This window comes from Sciurus vulgaris (assembly GCF_902686455.1).
Source record: "Sciurus vulgaris genome assembly, chromosome: 5".
Taxonomy (NCBI): Eukaryota; Metazoa; Chordata; class Mammalia; order Rodentia; family Sciuridae; genus Sciurus; species Sciurus vulgaris.
The window spans coordinates 71,780,130-71,798,517 of record NC_136465.1 but is presented as its reverse complement, the minus strand read 5'-3'; the positions used below and the strand labels follow the sequence as shown (position 1 = coordinate 71,798,517).

Genomic DNA, 18,388 nt, shown 5'->3' with positions numbered 1-18,388 from the left:
CAGTAAATGACAGGAAGTTTTTAAACCATCTATGGTTAAGGCAGTGCGTGTATATCATGGTATTATTTTGACCTTGTTCAAGCAACTACTTTGTGGTTTAAGTGAGTCAGTGAAGCAAGTAGGTTTATAAAAGACAACTTTCTTAAAGGAACCTGCATGTTATAGAAGAACTTTGTGAAAATACTTCCTCTGACTTCTGTACATGCCTACCTATTTGTTCTGTAAGTTTACATTCTGATAACACAAATACTTGTTTATTCTAAGGCATTCCATTGTTTTTCTTACTGTGGTTTTTATATTATCATCTTTATAGTTCTGCAGTCCATGATAAGTAAAAGTTTTATGTACATTTTATATTAATTTTTAAAAATAAAAATAGCCATCTTTTCAGTATTACTAAACAAGGTCTCATCCATTGAAACAGGAAAAGGGATTAGAGTATGAACTGTTCTCTCATGTTTACTTAATAGGGATTCTGTTGTTATTATACTTTCAAAAATCACTGACTGAAAAAAGTAGTTCTGTTTGAAATAGTCTCACATATTTCTTTGAAGTTAATTGTATGTAGTGTCAAATAAAAAATAAATTTCAGGAATGGGCTGAATATAAAGTGATTCCTGGTGCTATAAGCCATTTATTTGTAGTCCTGAACAAGATATATCAACAACAGTGACTCATGTTCTAAAAATAAAGATGGCCACACCACAGCTATCTAATGAAGTTATTTTATGTGTAGTTAACCTAGTGCCTTGAACCTTCCAGATGAAAATTAAACTATTGAAAAGTCTAATATGGTCAAGACTACAGGATTTAGGATTTGAGTGTATGGGTTTAAGGTCCAATTTTACCTCTTATCTGTGCATTAACTGTACCTTAACTTAACTTAATCTAAGCCTTTTCCTCAAGTATAGAATAAAAATTGGCCTGGGAGTCCAAAACAATGGTAGAGTATGTGCTTAGCACTCACAAGACCCTGAGTTCAATCCTCAGCACCAAAAAGAAAGAAATGAAAATAGTAATCTTACCAATATCTTAGGGTTTCTGATTATAATGGTTTTGTAAGAATTAAATGAAGCCATCCATGTAAAACTTGTAGTAGAATGCCTGGCACATAGAGGTGCTTAGTAAATTTTTACTGTTGTTGTTCTTGTAAAAATAGTGGTGGTAATGTGTTTCATATGTTATTATGTTCGTTCATGTTGCATTATCTTATGAATAGATTCTGGAAACCAAAATGGAGGAAGTGATGATACGAATAAGAATACTGAGAGAAATTATTTAAATATATTACCTGGTAAGTATTATTTTATCTTAAATTACTCTTTTCTTATAATCATATACATTAAAATCATAGATTTGAAGTATAAATTCTCATGGTGTACACTATGAAGCATTTTCCAGTATATCATTTTGAAAAAACATTTTTATCTATATTACATACTTTCTCAGATGTTGTTCATTGTAAATCTTTTTTATACTAGTGATAACCTATAGATTGTACAAGAAAAATTATTCAAAGTTGCTTACTTTTATTATTATTTGCTATTTAAAATTTATATGTTGCATCCTAGTTTCTTAGGAGATGAACCAAGAGATTATTTTTGCTCTTAAGTATAAACAAAAATACATAGAAATATAAATAGTTTAGTTTGTAGAAAGAACATGAGCCATCTGATTTAGAATCTTTTTTCCATTTCCCCTTACCTTTGCCTGCTTTCCATTTCTTTTATTTCCTTTGTTGTTCTTGGATTTTTTTTTAACAACAGGAATTCAATCTCTCCCCCTCTTCCTGATTGAATTCACTATGATGATCCTTTATAGTGTTCGTAAGACAGGGTGTAACAAGGAAGGCCTATTTGTGTACTTCATAAGCAAAAAGTCTTTTAAACTAAGTGATAAATTTTACAATTTCAGAAATAGCCATCTCATGATAATTTTCTATTCTTCTTTAAGGTAGTCTTACATTTCCTTCCCCAGATCTTTGACATGTAGGTCACATTATATTTACTTTAAGGAAATATCATACTCATTTTTGGTATTCATCTTTTCAGGCCCAATCAGTTTGTGATTATCAGCCTCTGAGTTTCCTCCCGCTTTCAGATATCTAACCTATGTAGAAAAATGTTAGAATCACCACATTCTGTTGCCTCCACTTTGTGGAACAGGAAAACATTCTTCTCTCCATCTGAAAAAAAAAAAACAAAAAACAACTTCAGTGAAGATTTATCATATTCTTCTTCATAGATCCATAACTTAAATCATTCATATTCTGTGGCTTTCTTAAAATTTTATCAATTTAATTACTAGTCCAGAGGTATCAGTATCTCTAGGTTTAAACTTAATTCTTTATTATTATATTATTTCTGTCCTTATTCCTTTTTTCATTATTATTGCCAAATTAGGAGGATAAGGCTGAGTAGAAAAGGATTACTAAATTATTGAGTTAGATGTCCTAATAGTACAGAGTTTCCATTTAGGTAAAGGATGCCTACACAACCAAGATATTTACAGGTGGAAAAAAGAGCTAATTCTAAATCATTTAAGATTTTTAAATTGTGAAGGAAACAGTTTTACTTATATATTTGTAAATTTATGTAGTAGCTTAAAGTTTTTATATTTTAAATCATCAAGTTCTTACAACAACCTTGAAAGGAAGGCAGTGAGTCACTATTCTTCATATTTCATACACAGGGTATAAGATAATAAATTGAATTTATTTTCCCAAGATTACTCACCCAAAAAGTGCTTAAAAACAGATCTCTTTAACATCCAGTTTAGTCTTTTTTCTCCTATATCATATTCATTTGGTTAGTACTGCCAGCTCAAAGACTGGCCCCCATTTTATTAATGGGTGAAATGAGACCAAGAGGGAAGTCATTTAAGGTCGAACAAAGCAGTGCCAGATTGGGGATTAGGAGCACCTGACTTGTCCACTAAGTCATCCTACCTCATTGCTGGACCAAAGCCTATATTTAATGCTGTGACATTCATCATTTGAATTCATAGTAGGAGTTAAGGAGGTACCACTCTTCATTGGGCCCAGAATGATACTGTCTCATACGGTTCACTAGGTTTCTGATAAGTAGCCTATGTCTTTCAGTGCCTTCCTGGGAAGTCATAGTTACTCTATTCCTCACTAATTTTCTTTTTACTTTCTCTTTGTTCATTTTGTTTTGGTGTTTCTGTCCCTCCTTTGATTCCTTTTTCTGTTTATCTAATATCTTGTTCAAATTAAAAAAAAAGAAAAAGAAAAAGACCTTTTCCTGAGGACTATGAGAGGCATCTATGAATACAACTTATATACACTAGTAACTAGAAATATTAAGCATAGTGCCAAAGTATCTTAAGTACTTTTAAATATAAATATACTATATCTTTAAAAGTAAAACCCTTGGATAATGACTTTAATACAAGCATAAGCCAAATTTGTGAGGGCAAGGGTTAATGTAAAAGGATAGACATGAGCAAATCTTTCCTTGAAGGACATATCAGGACTTCCAGGTATATATGTATGTCAAAACACATTTTTTATGTTTTATGTGTTATTTACTTATATTGACAGAACCTATAGAAAATAAAAGCTGATGAGGTTTTCTTTTGTTGTTGTTGTTTTATACAATTTGTACTTAAATCACTCTGACTGTGGTAAAGAAATGGTTTATAGTTCGGCAAGAACAGGCGCAAAGAGATCAAATAAGAGAATATTACAGAAATCTAGATGAGAGATGATAGTAACATGAACTGCTAGGGTGTTAGCAATAAAAGTAGAATGCTCAGATTTGGGATATTTTTGAGAGAGAAACCTGGAAATAGCTGGTAGTGAATTGAGGGATAGGCATTGAATGAAAAAAAGGAATTATGGACAAATTCTGTGTTTCTGACTTGAGCAACTAATGAACAGAGACTCATCCCATAAATTGAGATGAGGGAAAGTAGACTTAAGGTGTGAAGAAAGCAGGTAATCAAGTAACATATTTTTACATATTAAGTTTGACATTTTAAAATGTTTTGTCCCATTGTCCCAGATATGAGACATGTATACAAACTTAAACTGAGCAACAAATATTCCACTTATGGTAACTTTGAAATAATGTTTGAATACTTATTATGTTCACTGAATTGAAAACTTAGGACTTAATGAGTTAAGCATTTACATCAAACTAAAGATGATAAATACTCATTTGATTTACCTATTACTTGGTGGTCACTTCATACCAGTTTATGATCCTCTTGAAAAATTGGCAGTTATCTCTTATTTTTATTTCTTCCTTTCCAAGAATTAAGTAGCTTCATGAGCCCCACATAGGTTCCTGATATTCCCCAAATAGCTCAACACATGAACTGCTCATTGTAATTATTTTTAATGCCCATTGATGAATGTGATTTATGTATTTGAAAATCATGATTATATCTGTTGTTCACAGGGGAATTTTACATAACACGACATTCTAATCTCTCAGAAATCCATGTTGCTTTCCATCTTTGTGTGGATGACAATGTGAAATCGGGAAATATCACTGCTCGTGATCCTGCCATTATGGGACTTCGAAATATACTCAAGGTTTGCTGTACCCATGACATCACAACAATAAGCATTCCTCTGTTGCTGGTACATGATATGTCAGAGGTAAGCAGATAGAAAAATCTTTTCAGTGAATATGATACATATTCATATTTTTAATAATCTACTTTATGTTTTAAAAGACCCCTCCTTTTTTTTAAACTAATAGACCTTTACATTTGCTATCAAGCTAATCGAATTGACTGACATAAAACAGCAACTAACACAACCATTTATGTTTAGAGAATTATAACGTTTTCCTATCCTCCTCCTTTCCTACTCCATTTCCTTCTTCTCCTCCACTTTTGCCTTAATTAGCAATAGATTTACTTCCATATTTAAATTTGGTTTAAGCCAATATTAAAATGAGTTCGTACTCTCTGAGTAGACTAATAGTAAGTGGAAAGAGATGCTAGATGACAAGAAGTCAGCCTCAGGTTAACATTTTCTCCAGGATGAACTTGTAGTCCCCCTGCCTCAGCTTCTCAAGTAGCTCAGATTATAGTTGTGTACCACTGCACAGGGAGACATTTTCAATTTTAAAAATCTCTTTTTGTTTTAAAAATTCTGTTTCTCCTCTCCTTTCTTCCTTTACCCACATAAAAAAAAAAAAAAGAGGGCTAAGTTTGGAAATAATACAAAGACCAAAATTCAACTTCAGATAGTCTGGAGGAAGAAAGGAACCTTAAGCCCAAAGAAAGCTATGAGTCCTGGGAAGGTCAGCTCTCAACCTGGTGATGAGGGCCCATGTCAGCAACTCTGTGCTTGCTTATTTTGAGGAGAGTTTAAAAAAGCAAAATTGATGACTATTAAGTACAGATTGTAAATTTTAATAAGGAAATTTTATCTTGATTGTTGAATGTTACTAGTAAGTAAATAAGTGGAAATGCAATATTACAGAATATAATATAAAAGATGTAATTTTTTAACATTTTAGATTAAGATCCCACTTAGACTCATTATATTACAAAGGCTTTATTTAAAATTCTATATTAAATGCTATAATTTAATATAATTTAAAGATAACCAGTTCCATCTAAGACAGGATGTTATATTTATTTCTCATTTATAGTCTAGTCTGGTGGTTCTTCACCATATACATTATTGCTTTGGTGAAGAGGATTCTGACACCATCCTGTGGAGGCTGCAGTAGACTTCCTCACTTCTCATTCCACTTCCGTCACCTCACTCATACCTAATATGGCATCAGGAGAGATGGACAAACATGTTTTTCTATTCTCAATGTAACTTTATAAAGTTGTACTTCCATCATGAATTTTTAGCTATTGTTAAATTGTCATCACTAACAAGCCCATCTATAAAACGGTCTTTGGGGAGTAACAAACTTTATGATGAATTCTTGCCACAAGGAAACATTCAAATATTCCTGCAGCTGGAGTCCTGGTTAACCAGTTTATAAAAATGGTTATATGTAGGTGGGAAACAACCTCAAAAACAGTGTTTCCAAAAGTCACTAAGTTCAGATTTACTTCCAGACATCTGATACTACTAGCATTCCCTCTCCCACAATGTCACAAAAGTTACATGTTTTAAATTGGGACTGCCAGCTGCAGAACATTAAGTTTGTTTCTAAAGTGTCCAATTTAATTCACAAAAGTATATTGAGCCATGATCCTTCCATTTGTTGTATTTAAATATCCATTCAAGGTCAAGAAGTTTATCCTATAAACTCAGATGACATTACAAGGATCCCAAAGCATTTTCAGGTGGTATTTTTCTCAAACAGAATAGCTAGATACCCAGTTACTACATGTTAGTGTATGTAACGTAATGATAAGGTCTGAAACAGTCCATGTCCTATGATAGATAAAGTGGAAATCAAAATTACCTGCAGTTTACAAAGAAGAAAGACAAACCAGTTTCATCTCTGTAGATATTTGTGATCTGAAAATACTGCCATATTAATATCAATGTAATCTAATAGATGTGGAATGAGTCTACAAGTAAGAAATTCTGAGTTCCTGACTTTTTTGGGTATACTACTAGCTTGAGGAATAATTTGGAGCTTAAGGATTTTAGTTCTGTAATTGTTATTGCTGAAGATTTTGTTTTTATTGCAATACTGATAATACTTAAGATTCAGTTCAGATTTTCACAAACTGAGCAAGCATGTAACCAGAACATTACCAGCACCCAGAAACCACCCTCATATTCTCTTACTTAAAACTCTCCCTCCACAGGGCAACCATCTTTTCATCTCAAAAAAATATGGATGGGTTAGACTTGTTTTTGTGGTTTATTTTGTATCTGATTTCTTTCATTTGATATTATGTCTGTGAGCTATCCAGATTATTGTGTTTGGTTATGAATTGTTCTTTTTTGATGTTTCATATTATTCCATTATGTGAGTAGACCACAATTATAAACCATTCTGCTGTTTATGAGCATTTGGGTAGTGTTTGGATTTTTGTTATCATGACTGGTATTGTTATGAACATTCTAGTACATATGTTTTGACTTCTTTTGGGAATGGCACTTAAGCTGGAATTATGGAATTATTTAACTCTCAGGCTACATATGTATTTTTCTTTGATAGAAACAGCCAAATAGTTTTGTAAAATGATTATACCTACACTGGTGTTTTTTTAATGTGGAAAATAAGAAATTATCCAGACTTTCACCTTCTGATAATGACTATAAAACTGATTAATACAGGTGTTTCAGGTATCTCATAGGCACATACCTGAGAAGGAAGAAACAATCTTGAACTGTTCCCCGTTAGAATAAACTCAGAAAATAATTCTCATATCTGACTTCAGAGATGTACAATGAAGACTTTAAAATACCTACTAACTCCACAGTTCAGCCTTACCTTAAACCAAAGATTCGAGTTGAGAATAAACATATGGCCATTAACTTTAGATAATAGAAGGTATTGTCTCAGAATTGAGATTTTAATTTGTTTCATGGATTTAGAATTGATTCTATGTGCAGTTTCCACTTATCGCCTAAAACATAACTGTTGGGGCCAAATTTCTGCTCCAGTTCCAAACTTGGTGTTTCACATGACCCACGCAGCTTCTTCAGTATATTTCTTTCACAATGCATTCTTTCAGACATGTCACTAAGATATAGTCACTTTGCCATTACCTACAATGCATGAACAAAAACTTCATATACCATTAGCTGGTTCTAAATTCTACCTACTGTGCAATATATAGTAAGCTTTGTTTCAAGAAGCAAGCTCCTTATAAAACTGCTGGCTACATCCTATGATGACATCTGATAAATCATGTCCTGTCATGACCTTATTGACTTCTAAAGCTTACCATTTAGCCTTTTCCAGATATCCAAAGTCATTCTTTTTAGGTTCTGATTTTAATCGGAGACTAAAAGGACAAAAAAACTGTCAAGCATCTACCTTAAGCTTGGGGTAGAGTCTCTTTATAGGCATATGAAAGATTCAAAAACAACTCAAGTGAATGTGTGTGTGTTTTATATGCATGTACACGCTGCAGTCTAGCGTTTTCTTTCAGATTCCTAACACTGCAAATCAGCATTAAGTTAAAGTAAAGCTCATATGAAATCATATGTCATCTGAAAATGAAATTGATTTTATAATGTAATCTGTCACTTCAAAGCTACACTAGTGTCCTACCATTATTTTATTTTGTCATATTCTCCAAATTGCATCGATAAAACTTTGTCATTAATTCACATCATTTCAAGCGTGTGAAGTTCTTCATTTATCTCATAGGTACTTGTTATAAACCATACTATTAATCACACAAATATAGAACATGAGAAAGCATATTATTAATGGATAAAATTTGATGATCTTTGGACAAGTGATGAGTTGGTTATTTTCTTCTCCATCTACCATCCCTTTTCTAATTTGTGCTGTAATCTTTCATCTCTATATTGTCCTAAGTTTAATGCATTTGAATAATATCAATTTTATTGTTGGTTTTCAAAGCTCTGTGCTTATTAACTCACATTAACTGTCCTCATGTGAGTAGTACTTAGACTCAACCTTAGTCAAGTAATTACTGAAATTATTCAAAGGTGTCAATAAACTAATAATGAATTATAAGACCATTACTGTCAATAATGCTTTATATATATCTATATTATGTGTGTATGTGTCTCATATATAATGACTTAAAATTATATGTATAATAATAATTCCTTGATTCTGATTATTACTGTGGTATTTCAAAACATTTTAGTTTAGAGTAATGTTTTAAAGTAATGCTAATACTCAGTTATATCTTAGTATTTATTCCAACATAATAATTCTTTTTTTTTTTCAAATTAGGAACACTAAATTTACTTTTTTTTCCTCCTCTTTTGTGCTTATTTTAATATTTAATTTTGAGCAATGAATCAAACAATATGAAAAGGCTAAAAAATTTTAAAATAGTGAATTTCAAATGTGATTAAATAGTTAACAACAGATTTTATGAACAGATTTCAACAGTTCTTTCAATTCATTTTTCAATTAAAATTTTTTTTCATACATGTGTATAGGGTAATAATGTCCATCTCATTCTTCCATCCTTCCCATCCTCACTGCCCAACTCCTCCCCTCACTCCCCTCTCCATAATCCAAATTCCTCCATTCTTTTCTACTCAGCCCCCCACTATGGATCAGCATCCACTTATCATTGAAAACATTCAGCTTTTAGATTTTGGGGATTGGCTTACTTCACTTAGCATGATATTTTCTAGTTCCATCCATATACTTGCAGATGCCATAATTTCATTCCTCTTTAAGGCTCAGTAATATTCCATTGTGTATATGTACCATATTTTCTTTATCCATTCATCTGTTGAAGGGCATGTAGGTTGGTTCCATAGTTTAGCTATTGTGAATTGAGATGCTATAAACATTGATGTGGCTGTGTCACTGTAGTATGCTGATTTTAAGTCCTTTGTGTATAGGCCAAGGAGTGGGATAGCTGGGTCAAATGATTCCATTCCAAGTTTTCTGAGGAATCTCCATACTGGTTTCCAAAGTGGTTGCACCAATCTGCAATTTCAACAACAATGTATGAGTGTACCTTTTTCCCCACATCCTTGTCAATGCTTATTGCTTTTATTCTTGATAATTGCCATTCTAACTGGAGTGAAATGAAATCTTAGTTTTGATTTGCATTTCTCTAATTGCAAGAGATGATGAACATTTTTTCATATGTTTGTTGATCGATTGTATTTCTTCTTCTGTGAAATGTCTCTTCAGTTCCTTAGCCCATTTATTGATTGGGTTATTTGGGGTTTTGGTGTTAAGTTTTTGAGTTCTTTTTAAATCCTGGAGATTAGTGCTCTGAGGTGCGTGTGGTAAAGATTTTTTTCCTATTCTGTAGGCTCTCTTTTCACATTATTGATTGTTTCCTTTGCTGATAAGAATCTTTCTAGTTTGAATCCATCCCATTTATGGGTTCTTAATTTTACTTCTTGTGCTTTAGGAATCTTGTTAAGGAAGTCAGGTCCTAAGCTGACATGATGAAGGTATGGACCTACTTTTTCTTCTATTAGGTGCAGGGTTTCTGTTCTAGGGCCTAAGTCTTTGATTCACTTTGAGTTGATTTTTGTACAGGGCGAGAGATAGAGGTTTAATTTCATTTAGTTACATATGGATTTCCACTTTTCCCAGTACTACTTGTTGAATAGACTATCTTTTCTCTAATGTATATTTTTGGTACCTTTGTCTAGTATGAGATAACTGTATTTATGTGGGTCTGTCTCTGTGTCCTCTATTTTGTACCATTGGTCTACATGTCTATTTTGGTGCTGGTACCAGCCTTTTTTTGTTTGTTTGTTTAAGGTCTGGTAGTGTGATGCCTCTTGCTTCACTCTTCTTACTAAGAATTACCTTGGCTATTCTGAGTCTCTTATTTTTCCAAATTAATTTCATGATTGCTTTTTCTATTTCTGTGAAGAATGTCATTGAGATTTTAATAGGAATTGCATTAAATCTGTATAGTGCTTTTGGTAGTATGACCATTTTGACAATATTAATTCTGCCTATCCAAGAGCATGGGAGATCTTTCCATCATCTAAAGTCTTCTTCAGTTTCTTTCTTTAGTGTTCTGTAGTTTTCATTGTAAAAGTATTTTACCTCTTTTGTTAGATTGATTCCCAAGTATTTTATTTTTGTCAAGGCTATTGCGAATGGAGTAGTTTTCCTGATTTCTCTTGCAGTAGATTCATTACTTATGAATAGAAATGCATTAGATTTATACTTATGGATTTTATATCTTGTTACATTGTTGAATTCATTTATTAGTTCTAGAAGTTTTCCAGTGGACTTTTTGGATCCTCTAAATATAGAATCATGTCATCAGCAAATAGTGACAACTTGAGTTCATCTTTTCTGATTCGTATCCCTTTAATTTCTTTTGTCTGTCTAATTGCTCTGGCTAGAGTTTCAAGGATGATGTTGAGTAGAAGTGGTGAAAGAGGGCATCACTGTCTTATTCCAATTTTTAGAGGGAATGCTTTCAATTTTTCTCCATTTAGAATGATGTTGGCCATGGGCTTTAGCATAGATAGCTTTTACAATGTTGAGGTATGTTCCTACTATCCCTAGTATTTCTAGTATTTTGAACATGAAGAGGTGCTGTATTTTGTCAAATGCTTTTTCTGCATCTATTGAGATAATCGTATGATTCTTGTCTTTAAATCTACTGACATGATGTATTACATTTATTGATTTCTGTATGTTAAACCAACCTTGCATTCCAAGGATGAACCCCACTTGATTGTAGTACACTGTGTTTTAAATATGTTTTTGTATGCAGTTTGCCAGAATTTTATTGAGAATTTTTGCATCTGTGTTCATCAGGGATATTGGTCTGAAGTTTTTTTTTTCCCTTGATGTGTCTTTGTCTGGTTTTGGTATAAGGGTGACACTACCCTGATAGAATAAGTTTGGAAGGGTTCCCTCCTTTTCTATTTCTTGGAGTAATTTGAGGAGTATTGATGCTAATAGTTCTTTGAAGGTCTTATATAACTAGGCTGAGAACTGGTCTGGTCCTGGGCTTTTCTTGGTTGGTAGGCATCTTCTAGTTCATTGCTTGAAATTGATCTGTTTAAATTGTGTATGCCCTCCTGCATCAGTTTGGGTAGATCATATGTCTCTAGAATTTGTTGAAGTCTTCAAGTTTTTCTATTTTATTTGAAATTTTCAATTTGTATTTAAATTTTCAATATAGTTTCTAATTATCTTCTGTATTTCAGTAGTATCCATCATGGTAATTCTTTTTCACCATGAATTTTAATAATTTGAGTTTTCTCTCTGTCTTTACCAACATATAATTCTTGAATAAAATGTTTAACATAAGTAGGCCCTTAAGGAAAATGAGACACCATGAGTGAGAATCAGCAGAAACAACCAAACATAAAAACAGATACACAAAGCCTTGAGATACAAGAATTAAGAGACATGGATCCTAAAATAGTTGATCATTGTGTCTAAAGAACACATTACTACTCTTCTCACTAAATTTTTTTGTTTTGGAAAATACAGTTTGTTTTAATGTTATTTATGCTAACACTAAATGGATTTATCATTGTTGTTAAACTAAATCAATATTTTTATATATATGTTTTAATTTCTAATACAATGAATAATTCACATAAACAAAGGCTTATTGGAGTTCTTAGTCATTTTTTAAAGTGTTAAACATCTGAGACCCCAAAAGTTTGAGAATCATCGTAATGAAATAATAAACATGTTTTATAGTTATAATTATGAATACTTGCAACATAATTAAATAATTCTGGTACAGTAAAAAGAAATAGAATTTAAAATGGCATGCTCACTAATCACATGGTGGAAAATTATAAAATGTACTGGTTGTAGTCTGACCCTGGGATTCAGATGTGCATTTGGACAAAGATTAGAAAGCAAAATAGAAAATAAATGGATTTGGTTCATTAAGTAGCTGGGATACTCTCTTTGTTTATTTCCATTACTTCTGCAATTACATATTGTTACATAATAAATTTTTTTATTTCATTGTTTATGCAAATAGCATACAATTTAATAATTATTTATCCATTTAGTAATAATTTATGCAGACATTAAGAGTAGTTGTGGAATTTTTGCATCATAGTTATCTTTAAAATTTAATCATGAAAGTTTTAAGGATATTTCATTTTACAAATCATGTTTGCTAGGCTTGTTAAATTAATTTGCCTTTCTCAGGTATCATCTAACAACTAGAAGAAATTCTATTCCTAAAAACCAGAAAAAAATTCAGTTGGGATTAGCAAATAATTGTCTGAATCTATTCACAACATGAACACTCAACATTATAGACAAATAAGAATCTGCCTGTGTTTTTAATTTTACAAATTTCTGTTAAAAACAAATGATTTGTTTTGTTTCTGTTTTTAGGAAATGACTATACCCTGGTGCTTAAGGAGAGCAGAACTTGTGTTTAAGTGTGTCAAAGGTGAGCAGAATCTCACATTTAACAACCAACTATATTTCTTCCCAAATGTCGAAAGCAAAGCAACCCGAAAGAAAGGATGTAAAAGTTACCTCTGTTGTCTGATGCCTTTTTTAAGTAGTTAATCAAATATTTCTTAAGAGACCTTGTAATTTATATTTTTCCAGTCACAAAATAAATCCCCAGTCCTCCTGAAATACAAGAATATTTGAATGTTATTTACATTTTGTTCGAATTCTAACTTGTTCTCTACTGCCTTAAAAAAATTTTTTTTTAAATTGAGCCATATGTTTAAACTTAGTCTGTTTTAGCTTCCTTGTATGGGGGCCAACTAGGACTTGAGAAATCATGTTAGAGCATGTTAACAAAACTGTGTTAAACCTCTCTGACATGGAGAATTAGGGATTGCAGAACTTTATCTGTCTTTTAGGGTTATCCTTTCCCATAGACAGGTGTCTACCTAAAAAGTCAAGACAGGAAGCTCCACAGTGAAATTCAGCTTATCTCAACAAGTACCTGGGAGACTGGAAGGCCAAAACAGCAAAGCCTATTGTCTATTTTAGGTTTCATGATGGAAATGGCTTCATGGGATGGAGGAATTTCTAGGACTGTGCAGTTTCTTGTACCACAGGTATGTTATCTGAATAGATCTCACCCCAGTTTAATCTCCTTTATAATATTCCTCACATATATGGTGAAGTAGGTAGCCTTAAAAGTCATAAATATAACAAAAAGCTAACAGCTTCCTATTTTTAAAGGGGAGTAGCATTTGGATGCCATAAAGGCACTTAGATTATTGTCAAAGATGTCAACATTTACTATTCAAGAGATATTTTATTTAACCCCCAAAACCAAACTTGACTTACCTGTCCCTCATTTATTTCTACATTTATGTCATACAGACTCTGAAGGGTTTGTACATAAGGGCATGAACTGAGAATGATTCTGAATAGAACTTAGAAAAATTAGTGGCATTGTATTACAGATTATACTAGTGTTACCAAGAGGGTTTTCTAGTAATCAGACTTATTATTTAACAGAAACAACACAGGTTCTCAGAGGGTAGAGTCAGAAAAACAGCCCAGTCCATAACTGTACAATTAAATCAGTTATGAACACAAACTTTTTGTGTTTTTTTTTTTTTTACCTTTTGCAGAGTATTTCTGAAGAAATGTTTTATCAACTTAGTAACATGCTCCCTCAGATCTTCCGAGTTTCATCAACACTCACTCTGACATCCAAGCACTAAACCCTTATAGATGGACACACTGGCAGAAGCGGATTGTTAAACTCTCCAGGAACTTGAACTATGCTGGAATCCTGTCAAGCAAAAGATGTCCAGAAAGAGAACCTGCAACCTAAGCCACAAATGAAATCATGATATACGTCTGTGAAACATTCCAAAAATTTGTATACTGAACAGACTAGTGATCAGCCCCTAAATGAAACATTCATTCTTTATGTCTTTTTATGAAAGAATATCATCCTTTTTCTACTTTTATGTCCTAAATTGAATGTTAGTAAGTTAATACTTCCTTTTTATCACAAACATTTGCTATGGGAATCTGTTGAGTACATTTTTTGTGGAGACCTTTGACTTTCCCAGAAGGCTTGAATTACATACCAGGTACAAACCATAATTACTTTACTTGCCAAATCAAAATTAAAAAGCAGTGAAATATGCATTTCAAGTATGGGTTCCTTGTGGAAATATTTCTGTAGAAATACAAATATATGAGAAATATGTGCGTATTCTTTTAAATTGTCTTGCCTCAAAGCCTTGCTTTTAATCTACTCTTTCTAAGGTTGTATAAGTTAAGAGTCAGAAAAGGCTTTGAATTCTTTACCTCTGTCTCATCTTCCCTCTGTGACCTTGCCCTTGTCTATTAATAACATTTCATGGGCTGGGAAAATAGTGTTCTTTTTTGCCAGCCTGATGTAAAGTTAGTCCAAACCAGCACCTGGCAGGATTTTAGTGCTCAGCAACACTGTGACAATATTGTGACAATCAAAGAATGAGGAATTATTTTTATTTTTTCTGTTCTTCCTGCATTCTCAGCTTTCTTACCCATTCCTCTACCCCTTATTTTCTTTGCAGATAAAAGTATCCCTATTTCTTACTGATGCCCATCCTCTTCCATGGTCTTTCTTCCACACTGTATGTCATCTATCTCATCTGTAACAATTTTACCATGACTACATTAAACAAAAGCATGCAGACATTTACAAAAGCTGTAGTTTCATCAAACCCAAGTTGTGTGAATATTGCAAGTGGCCAATGGAATGAAATGGAGGGTCTTTGGTGCCCTGATAAAGGGTTATATCTTGAATATAGAAACAAAAGCATTATAACTAGGAGTGAATAGGTGGATATCAGAGACTTTTAGTTCTTAAATCAAGATGGAGGTGGGTATAGTGGGATCAAATAAAAGGCATTCAAAAAGAGACGTTAAGAATCTTTCCACAGAATTCTGTAATCTAAGATTACAACCAACAGCTTGAAGGTCACATCCTGTACTGATGTACAGGAGCAAAGATTCATTCATTCTTGGAAGTTCGGTAAATGTTGCTAACCAACTCTGTCACCTCCAGGCTATTTTATTAAGTTACTTATAAACTGGAAATTTCAACTTTTGATCAGTGAAATTAAGATATATTTACTGAATATCCATTTTTTCAGTTGGAACTGTGTTATAAGAGATACATAAGCAGTAAGCTTTGGAAAATCATGCCTATGATATTACATACTATTGATGGAAACACCAAGCTGATGGCAAATATGTAATTTCAAATACCACTCATATGCATTTAAATGGTGGGGATTTAATTAGGCAGTAATTAAGGAAGACTAGAGTTTTGTATTTGGGCCAAAAAGGGTAAGATTATGATCTTTTTCTGAGTGTCCTGGAGAGCTTCTTGAAGGGAAGTAGTTTCAGGCACTTTATAAAGATGTTGTACTGATCTTCTTTCTGTCACTCTGTCAGGACACCTGAGGTAATCAACTTTGCAATAGGAAAGATTTATTTTGGCTCATGGATATAGAGGTCTCAGTCCATGGTTACTTGGCCCTGTTGCTTTGGGCTTTTGGTAACACAGTACATCATGGCAGGAATGTGTGGACAAACAGGACTGTCCACTTCATAGTTGAAAGAAAGTAGACAGATGGGAAGATCTGGGGGTCCTAAAATCCCCTTCAAAGGCATGCCCCCAGTGACTTAACTTCCTTCCACTAGGACCTACCTCCTAAGGATCCCACCACCTCCTATAATAGCACCACAGGCCAGACATTTAGCACATGGTCTTTGGAAGACATTCAAGATCCACAGATCTGAAAAAGGTACCTTAGCAGACTGAGAATAGAAAAAGCATTCAAGCATTCTAGGTATAAGTGCAGATAGGAGCCATGATGAATGGCCAGTATATTGAGAGAAGCTGGTTAGCTTCTCAAGAGTTAGACACTCAAGAGTCTTTGGAGTGGCAGGGCGGGTACCTCAATGAGCAGAGTTTTCCACTTGTATAAATAGTTGGTTATTCCCAAGACAGGCAGTGTTCTCAAGGCCTTAAAAGTATGTACTGGCCTCCATTCTGTATTGTTCTTTCCTTCACTCTCCTGTGTCTGCTCTCAAAACACCAAACCAAGTAAAACTATAACCTTGCCATCGATCTAGAAGTATGGTACCAGCATGTGTGACTAAAATGGAAGAAATACATGAAAAAGATTTTCAACAGAAAGAATCTTGATTGCCTGGGAACTGGAAGATCTCTTGTTGACGCAGCACATGCCATCATTTATGTCATTTCAGTTGGAGCCTGCCTAATTCTCACAAGAAGCAAATGTTTCACTAAGGAAAGATGAATCCATGAAGACATTCCTATTTTAGAGGCCCTAACAAGAATCCACAGAGCTGTGTAGAAAGAATAAACAAAGCTTAGAGACTGGAGCTGTGTTGGTTTCTTGTTGAAAATAGTTGCTTTTCTGTGACTTCATTTTTCCCATTTAGATAAAATTGGACTGCATTGCTCAAAAGGACTAACAGCAGTGTAAAAATAATTATCCTAAATTTGAAATAATAAAACTATTTTACCATCTGTGCAAAAAGTATGTCTTCAGAACCATTTAAATTAGTAATGTTTCTATTCTCTTACCATCCAGAAATCTTTTTATAAGCTTCCCCATATTTCTCTGAAATACTTTGAAAACTTAGCAAACAATTGAAATTATTTGAGCAAATCTGTGGAGATAAGCTGATTGACAAGTGATACATAGTACTATCACATAGAATTATTGTATAATTCCAGGCAGATTTGCAAAAACTAAGACAAAAGCTTGACATTTGATTTAACTCGTGGGATTTCAACCAAGTGACATGTATTTTTTGAAAGATCATTTAAATAACTCGATGACATCTTAAAACACCACTAATTCCAGGAACTCTAAGTTGTGAACCATGACTTTAAACAGAAGTATGTACATGTGAGTATATTAAAACCTGAAGGTAGAGATAAAGTCAACATAAATGACCAGTTCACCCTAAGGATCACATTCAACAACAGTAAGCGTAAACAGTGTCTTCCATGCAGAAGAACACAATGCTAAGTGATAGTTGGCCTCTCAAAGTTATGCAAAAGCTATGAGACTTGTAAAGCAAGAAGACTGTCAGGCATCATCTGTGATGCTGACAATCTAATGACCAAGATGAAAACCCACTTAAAACTAGGGAATGGATGAATGAATCTTGAGATTCACTGCAGGACCAACATGTGCTTGTGACATCGTGTTCAACAGTGAAGATTATTATGACATACTGCAGATTCCTTGTGCTGTTCTTTTCCTGTTTTCTCACAGGAAAACGCTTCCTGATACACCCAAATGAAGATTCGACTGAACTTCATGACACACAATCAATTCTCATTAATTGCAGATTCCACATTTTTTAATTCACCCGCTTCCTAAAATTTAGTTTTATCTAATAAAGGAATTTACAAAAGCAATAGTTTCATCAAATCCAAGTCAGGTATGTGTGGTAAATTTCCAGCAGAATGAAATGCACTTTCAGGGTCATTAGCAAACATTCACAGATTGGCAGAAAATTTGAGTCATTCAACACACACCTTCCCAGTTCATATGGGGAAACTTTGCCATCTTGCTTCAGCTCTCATACTGTAAACAAATGTTCTTTCCATGGTCTATTTAGTGGCAAGTGTTCTGCATTTTTGTACTCTTTGCTGGTATTGTCTATGTAAAGTACCCCCTAAGCCCCAGCATAGTTAGTGCTGAGGTGCTATCTTACTGTTCCCAAGTGCAGCAAGGCTCTATGTACATTATGGAGGAAATACGTGTCATCTGGGTATTCAATATAATGCTGTAATTCAAGAGTTCAATGTTAATGAATCAAAATGTATATTG

The 18,388-nt window shown here is 33.3% G+C and overlaps 1 protein-coding gene across 8 annotated transcripts in view; it reads left to right on the top strand.

The window, feature by feature from the left end:
* Positions 1–14,725, top strand: part of FERRY3 (FERRY endosomal RAB5 effector complex subunit 3) — a 40,247-nt gene extending 25,522 nt beyond the window's left edge. For 7 of the 8 annotated variants that reach the window (XM_079142993.1, XM_079142996.1, XM_079142992.1 and 4 more), the window contains 5 exons: positions 1,220–1,294; positions 4,425–4,627; positions 12,927–12,984; positions 13,545–13,612; positions 14,138–14,725. In XM_079142993.1, the coding sequence (XP_078999119.1) occupies positions 1,220–1,294; positions 4,425–4,627; positions 12,927–12,984; positions 13,545–13,612; positions 14,138–14,230 (497 nt within the window). In that variant the 3' untranslated portion in view covers positions 14,231–14,725. Of the gene's footprint in view, positions 1–1,219; positions 1,295–4,424; positions 4,628–12,926; positions 12,985–13,411; positions 13,613–14,137 lie in introns of those variants that run through there. The other variant, XM_079142995.1, reaches the window with a different exon arrangement.
* The last annotated feature ends 3,663 nt before the right edge of the window (positions 14,726–18,388 follow it).